Source organism: Anomaloglossus baeobatrachus, chromosome 2, assembly GCF_048569485.1.
Source record: "Anomaloglossus baeobatrachus isolate aAnoBae1 chromosome 2, aAnoBae1.hap1, whole genome shotgun sequence".
In the NCBI taxonomy this organism is placed as follows: Eukaryota; Metazoa; Chordata; class Amphibia; order Anura; family Aromobatidae; genus Anomaloglossus; species Anomaloglossus baeobatrachus.
In genome coordinates this window covers 48,881,156-48,898,135 of record NC_134354.1, presented here as the reverse complement: position 1 = coordinate 48,898,135, position 16,980 = coordinate 48,881,156, and the positions used below count along the sequence as shown (strand labels likewise).

General features: G+C 54.2%; 1 protein-coding gene across 4 annotated transcripts in view; it reads left to right on the top strand.

Annotated features, from left to right (window-relative positions):
- Nucleotides 1-16,980, top strand: part of EPCIP (exosomal polycystin 1 interacting protein) — an 83,435-nt gene that overhangs the window by 35,743 nt on the left and 30,712 nt on the right. The window contains exon 1 of one of the 4 annotated variants that reach the window (XM_075333012.1): nt 6,170-6,256. The exons of 2 other annotated variants lie outside the window; for them this stretch is intronic. Coding sequence is in view for 1 of the 2 variants with exons in the window: in XM_075333008.1 (XP_075189123.1) it covers nt 6,195-6,256 (62 nt within the window). In the remaining variant the exon portion in view is untranslated. Of the gene's footprint in view, nt 1-6,169; nt 6,257-16,980 lie in introns of those variants that run through there. One more of the 4 variants, XM_075333008.1, reaches the window with a different exon arrangement.

The window sequence follows — 16,980 nt, the reverse complement described above, 5'->3', positions numbered from 1 at the left end:
ATTTCTACCCATCTGTCCTGTATATATCTTCAATATAAGCGATTTATTCACTGCTTTCACTGACACATTTCAGTGCTGTCCCAGGGCTATATTTAAAGGGAATCTGTCAGCAGTTTTTTCATGTATGAACCAACACCAGCACCTTCCGCAGCGCCTGCGCTGCATTCTAGAAAGTTGTACATTATGCCCTTACTGCCCCTCTCCCGTATATATTACCCCCTTAATTTCTGAATAGCTCTCACGCTGTGTGCCAATCCGGAGGGTCCGGTCCCATAGGTGTTAGTGCAGTGGCTCCTGTCCCTCCGCTCTGCTGCTGATCACCGCCCCCCCCCCTGCTGTGATGGATGCGTAGGCGATGTCACTGCGTAGGCGTAAGATTTCATTTTGCTATGTAGAAGACGCAGGACACCTCATTCAAATCAATCACAGCGGAAGGATGGCAATTCACAGCAGAGAGGAGGACAGGAGTCACTGCAATGACGCCTACCGGACCAAACCCTACGGATTGGCACATACCGTGGGAGCTATATGTTTTTTTTGGGGGGGATATACAGGGGGTGTAAGGACATAATAGGAGGAAGGTGGTGATATTGGCTCATATACGAAAAAAAACTGCTGACAGGTTCCCTTTAAGCATTAGAAAAATGTCTTGGTGCATCTGGCTTGGAATATCTTTCTTTAGAATCAAATACTTTGGATTTATCCATCTGTCCATCCATCCATCCATCTACCTATCTATCTATCTCAAACACTTCTCTCTATTTATTGTTCTTTCTTACACGTTCTTATCTACCTCTTATCTTGGCGTCACGAACAGGATCTTACCACTCTGCCGTCTGGTAGAGGTGCGCCTTGTGACCGCCGGAGGTGTCCGGCCGGAAATTTTGAGAAGCCGCCATTTTGGGCGCGAAAAGTCCCCGCTCGAGCGTCTCCTCGAGCAGTGGAGGCGCGAAAGCCGAAACCCCGCCCCTGTAGACGAGGAGCCGGAAAAAGACTAAGGGGGACGGATGGCGTCTGGCCGCATGTAGCCCGCGGCTATAAAAGCAGGGCGCCAGGACCCTGCGGCCATACTGGGTTCCTGGAAAGCACCATTGCCGAGATGCACAGTCCAACCAACAACCCCGTAGTGCCCGCGCCAGGCACCGCGGCGTGGGTGAAGGACCGGACCGCCCCGCTGAGTAACCGTCTGCAGGCCCGCATGCAGCTCCTCCTGGAGGAGTGGGAGGCCGACATGGCGGACGTGGTGGCTGCTATGCGGAGACGCGAGGTGAAGGAAGATTTGGAGGAGCGGGTAAGGGACCCACGCCCCTGTATTCCCGAGGGATCGGCCATTGCGGCTGGGGGGCCCAGCCTGCACCCACTCACCCTGCCGCCTCCCCCGCTACCCGCGTTAGTCGCTGCCGCCCCGCCACTAGGCCCGCTACCCGCCCAACCGGTAGCGGTACCCTGCCCGTCCGCCCGAGCGGACCGACCGGCAGCAGACGCTCGGGGCCGCCCTGAACTGCTCCTCTGGGAGCTGCCGAGGCCGCGGCCCCTTAACGAAGATGTATCAGAGGTCCCGACAGGGATCGCGCCAGGTTCCGTGTCCGAGCCCGGGACCATGGCGTGAATGAAGGCCAGAGTAATTGAATTCAACCAACGCCAACAGAATCAGATATACCTCATGATGGAGCAGTGGACCAATTAGGTGGAAACGCTGGTTGCGACCGCCCCGATGTATGAGATGGGAGCCGACGTGACAGAGCCGGCGAGTGACCCACGCCTCCATGTCCCACAAGGACTGGCCACTGCGGCTGGGGGGCCCGGTCCGGTCTCGGCCCTAGTATCGTCCCTGCCATTGCCCATGGGGCGCCTCAGTGTTGACCGACCTGACCTGCTGCCCCGTGCTACAACAGTAGAACCTGATGTGCTGAGTGCCGGAAACCCGGAGCCTGCGGCAGCTGGCAGCAACCCGCCTGGCGCAGGAACAGATGATAATGACTCCGGCGCCGAGCCCACCTCTGAGTCCGAGAAGGCGAGTGAGTGTCTCCGCTACGAAGGAGGGCTGGTGGTTTTCTATAGCCCGTGCACCGGTAGAAATGGATACCGGGCACCCCTCTCCCAACAGGCCTGTCACTGCATGTTCGAAATGTTAGTAGCAGAGGATGAGGCCACCTCAGCGGAAGAGTCAGAGTGATGGCAGCGGAGCCCCGCTGCAAGTTGTCCCCGTTGGGACCACCAGTACCGTTAAAAGTTTGAATGATAAGATTGAATCAACCGAAGAAGTTTATCTGATTGGAACCGTGATTGAACCGGCCGTTGCTGGCAACTAGTCCCCGTAGGGACTTTTAGCAACCGTTGCGTAAGTAACTGCTTATGGACAAGCCCGAGAACTTGCAGGGCAACCACAAACTTGTGGGATGTAAATATTTGGCCCAAACCGTTACCACCTCCGGAGAGGCTGATTTGGAGGATGGGCGTGGAGGAAAGGGATGGCCCAGTCCCGCCACTACCGTAACTGGTGGCGATCCTCCGGGGGTTCAGGGGTCCCCATGGACGCGGGTCCCCTGAAAGAGACTGTATCCGCTCGGGCAACTTGGTTCTGGACTGGGGCAAGGGGTGCTGCCCACTTCTTAGGGGCAGCATCAGGGCCAGGTTGTTTGGGTGGGAGAAGAGCGGAAGCCGTTACCATTTAATAAACATATACCATTAGCAACGTTTAAGAATGTGCCTCCCGTTATGGGAAGTTTGACTAAAAATGCTTGTGTTTTAAATGTTTTTACTCTTTTGCAGTTAACAAAAATAAAACCGGTGATGGACGGGCAGCCCGCGGACGGTCTGCATTTTACTAAGGGGGAATGTGGCGCCCTGGACAAGCCAGGGCGTCACAGGTACTGCAACAACACACCCCACACCCCGGCTAGGCACATCAAAGTCAGACAAAAATCCTTGTTGCCTCCCTCCAGGGGCTGATGTCCACACCAGGGGGTGGAGCCAGGCGGTTGGCCCCACCCACCGAGGAGTTCACAGTCCTGGAGGCGGGAAAAGGAAGTTGGAGTGTAGTGGAGTGTAGTAGAGAGTAGTGAAGAGTAGTTTGGAGAGTTGAAGAGTGAAGTGGTAGTGGAGCAGACTGAATGTGTCCGGGTACGTGGCCCGGGCACATACAGCAAGGTTGGCAGACGGTGGTGACCGTCTGCAGGAGGGGCTGATTGACGTGAACCGTAAGGACCGGGGACGGGCGGTAGCCCGCCGGTACCGGATCGGGGAGCGAAGAGAAGCCAGCACCATTCGGCAGGGCCTACGGACCCCGACCAGGCTTGGAGTCGCCGTAAAACCGGTCAAATCCGTTAGCGAAGGGAACCTCCGGGGTTTCCCAGCAGTCAAGACCCGATTGAAGGCAACAGCTCAAACCGTGAAGGGAAATACAGTCACCGCCAAGGCTACAGTTCCCAGGGCCAGAGCCTGCGGGCAAAAGGGGCTCCCTCGGCATCCATCCAAGCTGGGTAGCGGGTTATCGGTGGGAAACCATCGGAACCGAGAACATAACACAGGTGCAGGGAAAGGCAGTCGCCGCCAACCTACCGGGAGAAGAACCACCGCAGCCGTCTGTGGGACCCGTCCATCCAGCCGTTTGTTTTACCGGAGACTTTGCATTCATCATTGGCTGAGTGAGTACCACCGTGCCGTGCGGCACCGCGCTGACCCTGCACCTCACCAGGCCCCGTAACCCACCTGCCATTTCTCCCTCACCGGGCCCCGGGACAACCAACCCCCCTACCCACGGAGGGGAAAAACAACATCTAAGCTGCTCCCTGTCATCGCTCCCGGGATCCCCGTCCAGAGCAGCGGTGGTGTCACAACCTCACCACAACCGTGGGTGGCGTCACGGACAATAAATTCCCAAAACCATTCCCCTTTTCACTCACGGGCGAGGAGCGCCGCTCGAGACCCCAGATCCGGCCCACCGCTCGAGCCACCGAGCAGCAAGCGAAGCAGCAGCAGTGCCGGACCCGAGCGTGGTGAGCGCAGCGTCCCCTCCCCGCCCGCGACATCTCTGTCGCTCTCTCCTTCTATCTATCTATCACTCTCTCTCTCTGTCTGTTCCGCTCTGTCTCTCTCTCTCTTTCTGTCTGTTCCGCTCTGTCTCCCTCTTTCTGTCTGTCCCGCACTCTGTCTCTCTCTCTCTCTTTCTGTCTGTCCTGCTCTCTGTCTCTCTCTCTGTTTCTGTCTGTCCCGCTCTCTGTCTCTCTCTCTCTCTTTCTGTCTGTCCCGCTCTCTGTCTCTCTCTCTCTCTTTCTGTCTGTCCCGCACTCTCTCTCTCTCTTTCTGTCTGTCCCGCTCTCTGTCTCTCTCTCTCTCTCTCTTTCTGTCTGTCCCGCACTCTCACTCTCTCTCTTTCTGTCTGTCCCGCTCTCTGTTGCTCTCTCTCTTTTTCTGTCTGTCCCGCTCTGTCTCTCTCTCTCTCTTTCTGTCTGTCCCGCTCTCTGTCTCTCTCTCTCTTTCTGTCTGTCCCGCTCTGTCTCTCTCTCTCTTTCTGTCTGTTCCGCTCTCTGTCTCTCTCTCTCTTTCTGTCTGTCCCGCTCTCTGTCTCTCTCTCTCTTTCTGTCTGTCCCGCTCTCTGTCTCTCTCTCTCTTTCTGTCTGTCCCGCTCTGTCTCTCTCTCTCTCTTTCTGTCTGTCCCACTCTCTCTCTCTCTATTTCTGTCTGTCCCGCTCTCTGTCTCTCTCTCTCTCTGTCTGTCCCGCTCTCTCTCTCTCTCTTTCTGTCTGTCCCGCTCTCTGTCTTTCTCTCTCTCTTTCTGTCTGTCCCACTCTCTGTCTCTCTCTCTCTTTCTGTCTGTCCCGCTCTCTGTCTTTCTCTCTCTCTTTCTGTCTGTCCCGCTCTCTGTCTCTCTCTCTGTCTGTCCCGCTCTCTGTCTTTCTCTCTCTCTTTCTGTATGTCCCGCTCTCTGTCTCTCTCTCTCTCTCTTTCTGTCTATCCCGCTCTCTGTCTCTCCCTTTCTGTCTGTCCCGCTCTCTGTCTCTCTCTCTTTCTGTCTGTCCCGCTCTCTGTCTCTCTCTCTCTTTCTGTCTGTTCCGCTCTCTGTGTCTCTCTCCCTCTTTCTGTCTGTCCCGCACTCTGTCTCTCTCTACCTCTTTCTGTCTGTCCCGCTCTGTCTCTCTCTCCCTCTTTCTGTCTGTCCCGCTCTCTGTCTCTCTCTCTCTTTCTGTCTGTCCCGCTCTCTGTCTCTCTCTCTCTTTTTGTCTGTCCCGCTCTCTGTCTCTCTCTCTCTTTCTGTCTGTCCCGCTCTCTGTCTCTCTCTCTCTTTCTGTCTGTCCCGCTCTCTGTCTCTCTCTCTCTTTTTGTCTGTCCCGCTATCTGTCTCTCTCTCTCTCTTTCTGTCTGTCCCGCTCTGTCTCTCTCACTTTCTGTCTGTCCTGCTCTCTGTCTCTTTCTGTCTGTCCCGCTCTCTGTCTCTCTCTCTCTCGTTCTGTCTGTTCCGCTCTGTCTCTCTCTCTCCTTCTTTCTGTCTGTCCTGCTCTGTCTCTCTCTCTTTCTGTCTGTCCTGCTCTCTGTCTCTTTCTGTCTGTCCCGCTCTCTGTCTCTCTCTCTCTCTTTCTGTCTGTCCCGCACTCTGTCTCTCTCTCTTTCTGTCTGTCCCGCTCTGTCTCTCTCTCTTTCTGTCTGTCCTGCTCTGACTCTCGCTCTCTCTTTCTGTCTGTCCCGCACTCAGTCTCTCTCTACCTCTTTCTGTCTGTCCCGCTCTGTCTCTCTCTCCCTCTTTCTGTCTGTCCCGCTCTCTATCTCTCTCTTACTGTCGCTCCATCTCTCTCTCGATCTCTATCACTATCTATCTCTCTCTGTCTGTCTCTATTTCTCGCTCTCTCTCTTTCTATCCATCTCTCGCTCTGTCGCTCTTTCCCTCTATATATCTATCACTCTCTCTCTCTCCTTCCTCTGTATTGGTGTTTCCCATACTCTTCTCTCCTCTTTGCCCATGGTCTGTGGTTGTAGATGTCCTCACAGCCGCTGCCGCCTATAAACCACTATGTGTAACTCGGAGTCCAGAAATAATTAACCCCCAGTCATTAGTCTCCGGCATCTCACAGCCGGTACCGTCCCGGCTCCTGCAGGGAGTGTTTCCCAGGAATGCAAAGTACAAATCAAATCTAAACACAGTCATTTATCAGGGAAACACTGAGGGTTCTGCCGGGTGATCGGCGCAGCCCAGCTCCATGTGCACAACTACAACTGCAAGCAGAGACCTGACCCTGATCCGAAGCCTGCTGAGCCCAAGGTAAGTGCAATATACACAGTATAAACCGTATACACAGTATACAAAATATACACACAATATACACAGTATACACAGTATGCACAATATACACAGTATGCACAATATACACAGTATACACAATATACACAGTATACACAATATACACAGTATACACAATATATACAGTATACACAGTATGCACAATATACACAGTATACACAATATACACAATATACAGAGTATACACAATATATATAGTATACACAGTATGCACAATATACACAGTATACACAATATACAGAGTATACACAATATATACAGTATACACAGTATGCACAATATACAGAGTATACACAATATGCACAATATACACAGTATGCACAATATACACAGTATACACAATATACAGAGTATACACAATATACAGAGTATACACAATATATACAGTATACACAGTATGCACAATATACACAATATACAGAGTATACATAATATATATAGTATACACAGTATGCACAATATACACAGTATACACAGTATGCACAATATACACAGTATACACAGTATACACAATATACACAGTATGCACAATATATACAGTATACACAGTATGCACAATATGCACAATATACACAGTATACACAATATACACAGTATGCACAATATACATAGTATACACAATATACAGAGTATGCACAATATACACAGTATATGACTCGCCCACCCCAGGGCTATAGGACACCCGGTGCCGGGCCGGACTAGTCCGGGGGTCGTCAGTGGTGGCGGGGCCCGACTCCGTGGCCCTGGTGGGTGTCAGTTAAAGTGGCTGGTGACTTGGGAGTAATTAATGTTTTTATTTCGTGACGCCACCTGTGGTTTGCGGCTATTAAGCCGCCGCTGCTGTGTGAGGCCTCCGGGGTGATGATATGGCAGCAATGGTGGTACGGCTCCCCACAGGTGGAGCAATGCCCCGGGGACTGTGGATAACACGGTGCAGGGCCGACAGGCAATGAAAGAAACAGGCACAAACAACAGTCTCTTTACCTTCTCCTCTTTTACTTCACAAACGGTTAGTCCTGGGAGACCGTTACAGGTGGTAGAGGGCTCCGGCCGGCCTGGAAGTAACTGAGATGTCGTTTTGGCCAGATGAGTATGAGGCCTACTCCTGTTCTTTTCCTTACTGTGATAGGACCCTGCTCTGTGAATTTAGCAATGGCCCTCTTGCTGCTGGGACCGGTGGTACGTCCCTTTCCTCTGTGGTAGGCCACGCAGGCCCTCTCTGGTGCTTCTCTGCTGGAGTCCACACCGGGCCCTGTTGATGCAGCTGTACCTTCGGGCTGTTTATGGGCCAGGTGCTTGCAGCTCTCCTGCCTTCGGATTCGGCTACCAGGGAGTATTTTAGGCCCTGGTGGCCACAGACTCCGATGTCCGAGTCTCTTCTGTGCCTCTCTGCTCCTCCTGCTTCACTGGGCCAAGCTGCTCCAGCTCTAGGCCCAGTTCCACAGGACAGCACTACTCTGCGTCTGCTTGCTATGACTTCTCTATACAGACTGACCACTAACCCCTCCCTCAGGCCAGACTTAAGGAATGCTCCCTGGAATTCCAGGTTCAGAGCTCCCCCTGCTGGCCTGAGGGAGAAACTGCGTTGGATGTTTTTCTTCAGGGGTGTTGAGCACACTGGTGCTAACTATGTACAATTAGAGTGTTGGCCACTCATAGTCCAGTGACCCAATTGTCCATTTTCTCAATCAAAAAAAAACATTTTATACACAACATTACAGACATTTTTAAATAACTATTTACATTCTAATAGGTACTCTTTCTTTTTACTCTCTATACCTTTGAGGGGGCTGTCCCTGAGTGCTGCGTTGGGACCTGCGTAACTCTGGTGTTTGTCCCTGACTATTTGGAGCGTCTGCTACCTCAGCACTACAGGTAGGCCTAACCCTGATAGGTATGCGTGATGATTGCCTACGTGGTCTGAGAGTCGCCAAGGGTACGACAGGTTCACCACTGACAGGGGGTTGATTCTCCTGTTCCACTGCTGGCGTGTCATCTTGTGTTGGGGCGGACAGTTCTTTAGATGGATCTGGAACCTCTTCTGTCTCTGGCTCGACCAACTGCGGGAACGTCAAGACTGGTACCACTATGGCATTATTTATTCGGGTCCAAGTTTTGGGGAATTTGCCAAGGATTGTTTGTATCATCTCTTCCTCTTTTTCTTGAATTTCTTCCACTTCTTTTTGGATTTTGCACCGCTCAGGGCACGCTTTCAGGCGGTCTCTGGACACTGTTTGATAAGTCTTGCCTTCATCTTTGCTTATGAGGCATACCTTACTATTGTCAAAGTTGGAGGGAATAATGGTGTAGGGTTCATTCTCCCACTGATCATCTAATTTATGCGCCCTCCGCTTTTTCTTGAGGACCTGTTCTCCAGGTGCTAAGGGAGTTGCTGGGGCTGTTTGATTGTAGTTCTGCTCTTGTCTCGTTCTTGCTTGGGACAGGCTCTTTTCTACGCATTCCTGGACTTTGCGGTACTGCTGTTGTCGCTCTGTATCCCAATCTTCTATCTCTTGAACCGCTTCATGTGACACAGTTCCCAACTCAAAATCTACAGGTAACTTGCCAGGTCTTGCTCGCATCAAGTAAGCAGGGCTGCAGTTGGTCGAGTTTACTGGGATATGGTTATACAGGTCTACCAGATCTGGTAACTTCTCTGGCCATTGGTTTCTTTCTTCCAGAGGTAGAGTCTTGAGCATATCAATAACCACATGGTTCATCTTCTCGCACAATCCATTGGTTTGGGGGTGGTACGGTGTTGTTCTGATTTTCTTACAGCCGTACATGTTACAGAACTCTTGGAACACTTCTGCCTCGAATGCAGGACCTTGATCAGTCAGTACCCTTTCCGGATAACCGTGAGGTCGACAAAAGTATGCCTGAAATGCTCTAGCTGCTGTTCTGGCTGTCTGGTCCTTCACAGGCACTACTACCAGGAAACGAGAGTAATGGTCCACAATGGTGGGGCGTACACATAGCCTGACCGGCTTGGTGTTAACTTCACGTGGTCCAGGCCCACCAACTCCAGGGGCTGCTTCGTGACAATTGGCTGTAGGGGAGACCTCTGGCTGGCATCATCCTTCCGCCTCAGGTTACACGGACCACAGTCTCGGCACCACTTCTCGACTGTCTTTCTCATGTGCACCCAGTAGAACCGATCGCGGAGTAGGGTCTCCAACTTCTTCCACCCGAAGTGTCCTGCTTTATCATGGTAAGCTGCTAGGACCATTGGAGCATCCCTCTGTGGGACCACTATCTGCCAGACGAGTTCATTCGTTCGCCAGTTGACATATCTCTTGCAGAGCTTGCCTTGGTAGGTGAACAGTCGTCCCCTCTCCTTCCACAACTGCTGGGCTTCTTGTGGAGCATCTGGACCGAGATGGGTCTCAGCTTGTGCTAGCTTTTCTTTGACCAATCGCACGGTCGGGTCACCGTTCTGTGTCTCTTCCCAATTATGGTGGAGTAATGGGTTGACCGAGACCTCGTGCTGGCTCGAGCGCTTCACTCCTACAGCATGCTCACACTGGGAAACACCTTGGTGATGGAAAGCCGGTAACTCTATCTCTTCGAGTTCATCCAGGTCTTCTCCAGACTCAGGTAAGTGAGGCATTCTGGACAGCGCATCAGCATTGTTATTCTTCTTGCCAGCCCGGTACTTGATGGTAAAGTCAAAGTTAGACAGCCGGGCCATCCATCGCTGCTCCAACGCACCTAACTTGGCTGTTGCCAGATGTGTCAACGGGTTGTTGTCCGTGAAGATGGTGAACTTGGCCGATGCCAGATAGTGCTTGAAGCGTTCAGTCACTGCCCAAACAATAGCGAGGAACTCCAGCTTGAAGGAACTGTAGTTTTCTGGATTCCTTTCTGTGGGACGAAGCTTCCTACTGGCGTAAGCTATCACCTTCTCTCTGCCTCCCTGCACCTGGGACAGAACTGCTCCCAGTCCCACGTTGCTGGCGTCTGTGTACAGTACAAACGGCTGGCTGTAGTCAGGGTAGGCCAGAATTTCTTCTCCCGTGAGAGCCCCTTTCAGCCGGACAAAAGATGTTTCTATTTGGCTGTTCCATTCAAATGGAGGGCTTTGCTTCTTAGCCTTCTTTGGCTGGCCCACCAGGAGATCTTGAAGAGGCGCTGCTATCTTGGTGAAACCATCAATGAATCTTCGGTAGTAGCCCACCAGCCCAAGGAACTGCCGCACCTCCTTTACCGTGGTGGGTCTTGGCCAGTCCTTGATTACAGTGACTTTCTCCGGATCAGGTGCCACACCTTCTGCGCTGACCACATGACCCAGGTACTGTACCTTTGGCTTCAAGAGGTGACATTTGGACGGCTTTATCTTGAGGCCATACTCCGACAAGGACTCAAACACTTCTGCTATGTGCCTCAGGTGGTCTTCGTAGGTCTTGGAGTAGACTATGACGTCATCCAGGTACAATAGCACGGTTTCAAAGTTGTGATGGCCCAAGCAGCACTCCATCAATCTCTGAAATGTCCCTGGGGCATTGCAGAGCCCGAATGGCATACAATTGAACTCGCAGAGACCCATTGGTGTCGTGAACGCAGTCTTCTCCTTGTCCGCCTCTGCCACGGGAACCTGCCAATACCCACTGGTGAGATCCAGGGTGGAGAAATAATTAGCTGATTTTAAGGCTGTTAGTGACTCTTCTATTCTGGGTAGTGGATAAGCATCTTTATGTGTAATGCGGTTAATTTTTAATTTGTCTGTAATCTACGCACATTCTCATTGTACCATCTTTTTTCTTTACGAGCACTAGTGGAGCTGCCCAGGGGCTACAACTATCTCTGATAACCCCAGCCTCCTTCATTTCCCGTAACATTTCTTTGGCACGCTGATACTGTGCTGGGGGTACAGGGCGGTATCTCTCTTTTAATGGGATGATGATCACCCGTGGGGATTTGATGTTTAACCCCTTTTACCTGACCAAAATCTAGGGGGTGTTTGTTGAAGACCCGCTCGTACTCCTGTACCACCCGGTAAACCCCATGCGTTTGGTGTGAGGGGGTGGAGTCGGTGCCCACATGTAATTTTTGCCACCAGTCTTCCAGCTGTCCCTTGGAGCCATTGTCTTCCGCCTGGTCGGACGGGATCAAGGGTTCCACTGCTTTGATGGTATTGTTCCTGACAGTGTACAGTTTTGCTACAGTGGCGTACCGGGGCAATTTGGCTTCCTCCTCCCCACAATTCAGGACACGGACGGGCACTCTTCCCTTGCGGACGTCTGCTACCCCTCTGGCTATCAGGACTCCAGGCCTGCTGTCTAAATACAGAGGTTCTACCAAGGCCTGGTAATCTTGACCCTTGAGGCCTATTGGTGCCCGACACCATATCAACATTTCACTTCTTGGGGGTATTGCAATGGGGAGGGGGTCACTTACCCTCACACTGCCAATTTCTCCTCCGGCCAGCTCTACCTGCTGCCTCCTCATCAGGGCTCTAATCTCCCTCTGTAGGGCACGCTGCTGCCCGGAGCTGGCAGTTTCAGACGCCTGCTGCAACAAAATTATCACTTCGGCAATACAATTTTCCATCACATTTGTACCAATGGTTAGCAGTGGGTTAGATTCCTTGCGATCAATATCTACAATTATCATCCCCTGACATGGCAATTTGTTACGTCCGGGTGGTGGAAGCACTGGACTGTACACCGATTTCCCCTGAGAAGGCAGCCAGGCTGGTCACCCCGCCAGAGGGTCCTGATGCACGGCAGCCGGAGCACTATAGGTAGCTGGACAGTCCGTAGAGAAGCAGGAAAGGTGGATGATGCTGAACCCACGGAGTTCTGGACGGTAGTCCGGGTGACGAGGCTCAGGGTCCTAGGCCGGGTTATAGGGTCAGGCGGGATGCGGAACCTGCTGAGCGATGGAACGGGTCACCGAACGGAGCCAGAGACTGGAGACTGGCGGAGCTGCCGAGGTGGTGGAACATCCGCCGAAGTCACCGTCAGGGTCCAGAGATGGACTTGGTTCGGAGCGACTGGCGTGGCATGATAGGCTCTACGAGACAGGACAGGGTTAATGCAAGGCAAAGCAATACGGGGACCTGAACACTAGCTTGCTAAACACGTAGAACAGGCCCCGCCCACCAGGAAAGAGAAACCTTATATACCCTGTACCTGTCTATGCAATATCCTGTTTCTGGGTGCTGGCCCTTTAAGAAAGGGTCAATGACCGCGCGCGCGCCCTAATGCGCATGCGCGAGGCCCGTGTGCCAGAAGCCAGTCTAGGAAGCGGTGAGGAGGAAGCAGGAGCGCCCGGCTGGGAGTCCCACGTCGCAGAGGAGCGCCGGGAACGGGGAGCTGGACGCATGGAGGCCGCAGGCGGGGAAGAGGAGGCCGGGACCGGAGTAGTAAGCAGGGGACGCCGCCGGGGAGCGGGGAGCGGACCACGGGGACCGGAGGACGGGACCAGGGGACCGGGAAGCGTGACACAATTCTACCCGCCCCACTTTAATGGTTACTTCCTTATACCCAATTTGAGGCAAGGGCTGACCATTACTGGCCACAATTGTTAAATCATCATCTGGGCCATGGTCAATGTCTGAATCAGCCCAATATCTTTTGTACAGTTTATAAGGGATGGTTGTTACCTGGGACCCCGTATCCAGGAGGGCATTCAAAGGGATCCCATCCAGCACAATAGGAAGGACCGGGCGTCCTCCCACATACTTGCTGCGACTGGGGTTTGAGCCGGGCTTCCTTACACCTGGGGGTTGGCTCCTGGCTCCAGGCTCGGCCCATTTAAAGGACAGTGTCTTGCAATATGGCCCGCCTGGCTGCAGCGGCGGCAGATCGGTTGTCCCGTTGAATCATACCGGTCTGTGTCTTTTCCTCGGGTCGGCGGAATCCTCCTCTGTCGCATCCATGGGACGTCATCTGGGCTGGAAGCCAACTTGATTCTTGCAGGCGATGGGGTCACTTGTAGAGACTGCACGGTCTTGGCAAGGGCAGCTACAGTCTTGGTCAGCTCCTGGACCTGCTGTCTGAGCTCTGCAGCGGGATCCTTATCCAGGAACTGCGCCTCAGCCCCTGCAGCGGCTCGTGTTGCAGGTGTGACGCCCTGCGCAAGCCAGGGGTCACAGGTCATGACACCACCACACCCTACACCCCGGATAGGTACACCAAAGCTACACAAAAATCCTTGTTGCCTTCCTCCAGGGGCTGGTGTTCGCGCCGGGGGGTGGGCCAGGCGGTTGGCTCCACCCACCGAGGAGTTCACAGCCCTGGAGGCGGGAAAACCGGGCAGTGAGTTGGAAGATAGAGTTTGAGGAGTGAAGTTGAAGGAAGTGGTAGAGGAGCAAGTGAGAGTAGTCACAGTAAAGGTGACAGTTGAGAAAGCCTGAAGTTGGTCCGGGTGTGTGCCCCGGACTGAGAACAGCAAGGTTAGCAGACGGCGGTGATCGTCTGCAGGAGAGGCTGCTTGGAGGTTGCCGAAAGGACCGTGGACGGGTGGTGGCCCGGCGGTACCGGAGCGGTATACGAAGAGAAGCCAGCACCATTGGCAGGGGCCTTTCGGATCCCGGCAAGGCTAGGAGTCGCCGTGAATTTGCCAAATCCGTCAGTGAAGGGGACCTCTGGGTCTCCCAACAACCAAGTCCCGATTGAAGGCAACAGTCCAACCGTTAGAGAGAGACACCGCCACCGCCAGGGCACCAGTTTCTCAGGGCCAGCGCCTGCAGGCAAAGAGGGGCTCCTCCGGCACATATCCAAGCCGGGGAGCGGGTTACCGGTGGGAACCCATCGCTACCAACATAGACTTAGGTGCAGGAAAAGGGACCGTCACCGTCAACTACCAGGGAAAAGCAACAGCAGCCGTCCATGGGAACCGTCTTTCCAGCCGTGTGTTTTACTGAGAACTGTGTCACCATCTCAGGCTGAGTGAGTACCACAGTGCCGTGAGGCACAGCGCTGCCCCCGCGTCCCTGCACCCCACCAAGTCCTGCACCGGCCCTGCCATTCAGCATCCCCCACCTCATCACTGGGCCCCGAGACAACCACCCCCTACCCACGGAGGGGAGAACCAACAACTTTGCTGCTCCCCATCATCGCTCCCGGGATCCCCATACAGAGCAGCGGTGGTGTCCATACAATCACCACAACCGTGGGTGGTGTCACGGACAAAAAACTATCCCAAAAACCAATCCCCCTTTCACTCACGGGCGAGGAGCGCCGCTCGAGTCCCCGGGATCCGGCCCATCGCTCGAGCCACCGAGCAGCAGCAGGCCGCAGCAGCAGCGGCAGCCGGACCCGAGCAGTGGGAGAGCGCAGCGTCCCCTCCTCCGCCCGCGACAACTTGGCGTCACGAACAGGATCTTACCGCTCTGCCGTTGGGTAGAGGTGCGCCTTGTGACCGCCGGAGGTGTCCGGCCGGAAAATTTCAGAAGCCGCCATCTTTGGTGCGAAGAGTTCCCGCTCGAGCGTCTTCTCGAGTAGCAGAGGCGCGAAGGCCAAAACCCCGCCCCAATAGAGGAGGGGCCGGAAAAAGGCTAAGGGGGACGAAATGGCGACTGAGTGCATGTAGCCGCGGCTATAAAAGCAGAGACGCCAGGACTCTGCAGCGATATTGGGTTCCTGGAAGACCTCGTCACCAAGATGCATAACCCAACTCCCAACAAGGAAGCCCCCGCGCCCGGCACGGCGACGTGGTTGAGGGACCGGACCGTCCCGCTGAGTAATCGTCTGCAGGCAGACATGCAACTCCTCTTGGAGGAGTGGGAGACCGACATGGCGGATGTGGTGGCTGCTATGCGGAGACACGAGATGGAAGGGGATTTGGAGGAGCGGGTAAGAGACCCACGCCCCTGTATTCCTGAGGGATCGGCCATTGGAGCTGAGGAGCCCGGCCGGCTTCCGCTCACCCTGCCTCTTTCCCCGCTACCCGTGCTAGCTGCTGCCGCTCCTCCACTAGGCCCGCTACCTGCCCAACCGGTAGCGATACACTGCCAAGCCGCCCCGGCGGACCAACCGGCTGCAGACGTCCAGGACGTCCCTGAAGTATACCCGGGGGAACCGCTAGGACCGCGGCCCCTTGACAAAATTGTGCCAGAAGTCCCGGCAGTGATGGCGCCAGACCCCGAGTCCGGGACCGTAGCATGGATGAAGGCCCGGGTGATTGCGTTCCACCAACATCAGCAGGGTCAGATCTTCCGGATGATGGAGCAGTGGACCAACGAGGTGGAGATGCTGATTACAACTGCCCCGATGTACGGGAGGGGAATAGATGTAACAGAGTCGACTGGTGACCCACGTCCCTATGTCCTACCAGGACCGGCCGCTGCGGCTGAGGTGCCCGGCCTAGTCTCGGCCTATGCATCGCCCTTGCCGTTACTTATGGGGCGCCTCAGTGTAAACTCGCCTGATCTGCTGCTCCGTGCCACCGCAGCAGGGTCTGAAGTGTTGGATGCTGGAGGCCGGGAGGCTGCGGCAGCTGGCGGTAACCCGCCTGACGCAAGAACAAGGGATGACGACTCCGGCCCCAGCCCCGGGTCCACTGCTGAGTTTGAGGAGGCAAATGAGCGTTCCCGCTATGAAGGAGACCCAGTGGTTTTCCATACCCCGCGTACCGGTGTAAATGGGTACCGGGTACCCCTGTCACAGCAGGCATGTCAGTGCATGTTTGATATGCTGGTGGAGGGGGATGGACCCGCCTTAGCAGAGGACTCTGAGTAGGGCAGCGGAACACCATTGCACCGTCCCCGTTGGGACCACCAAACAGTGTGTGTTTAAAAGTTGAAAGTTTTGAAAAGTTTGCCAAAGAATGAAAGTAAATGATTACCGAACAGTAACCTAATTGTCTGCAACCGTGATTTGAACCGGCCGTTGCCGGCACCGTTGTCCCCGTAGGGACCATCCACAGTGTTATGCATAGGGAACTCTCTATGGACAAGCCCGAGAACTTGCAGGGCAACCACAAACATTAGTGGCTTGTAAATAAAAATTATGTTTGTTGCAGCAACCGTTACCGCCTCCGGAGAGGCAGGTTGGAGGGAGGGCCCGCAGTGGAGCATGCTGGGGCCCAGCCACCACAGGAACCGGTGGCTACCCTCTGGAGGGGAAGGACAGATCCCGCTCGGGTAACTGGTTCAGGACTGGGGTCAAGGGGTGCTGCCTGTTTCTTAGGGGCAGCATCAGGGCCAGGTTACTTGGGTGGGAGAGAGCGGCAGCAGCAACCGTTAAAATGTTCCGTAACGTTTAAGAAAAGTACCTCCCGTTGTGGGATGATGTTATTCTACTTGTATTGTGTTTTCTCTTTTTTTATATTTTCAGAAAAATAAAACCGGTGTTGGGCGGGCAGCCCGCGGACGGTCTGCATTTTGCTAAGGGGGAATGTGACGCCCTGGGCAAGCCAGGGGTCACAGGTCATGACACCACCACACCCTACACCCCGGATAGGTACACCAAAGCTACACAAAAATCCTTGTTGCCTTCCTCCAGGGGCTGGTGTTCGCGCCGGGGGGTGGGCCAGGCGGTTGGCTCCACCCACCGAGGAGTTCACAGCCCTGGAGGCGGGAAAACCGGGCAGTGAGTTGGAAGATAGAGTTTGAGGAGTGAAGTTGAAGGAAGTGGTAGAGGAGCAAGTGAGAGTAGTCACAGTAAAGGTGACAGTTGAGAAAGCCTGAAGTTGGTCCGGGTGTGTGCCCCGGACTGAGAACAGCAAGATTAGCAGAC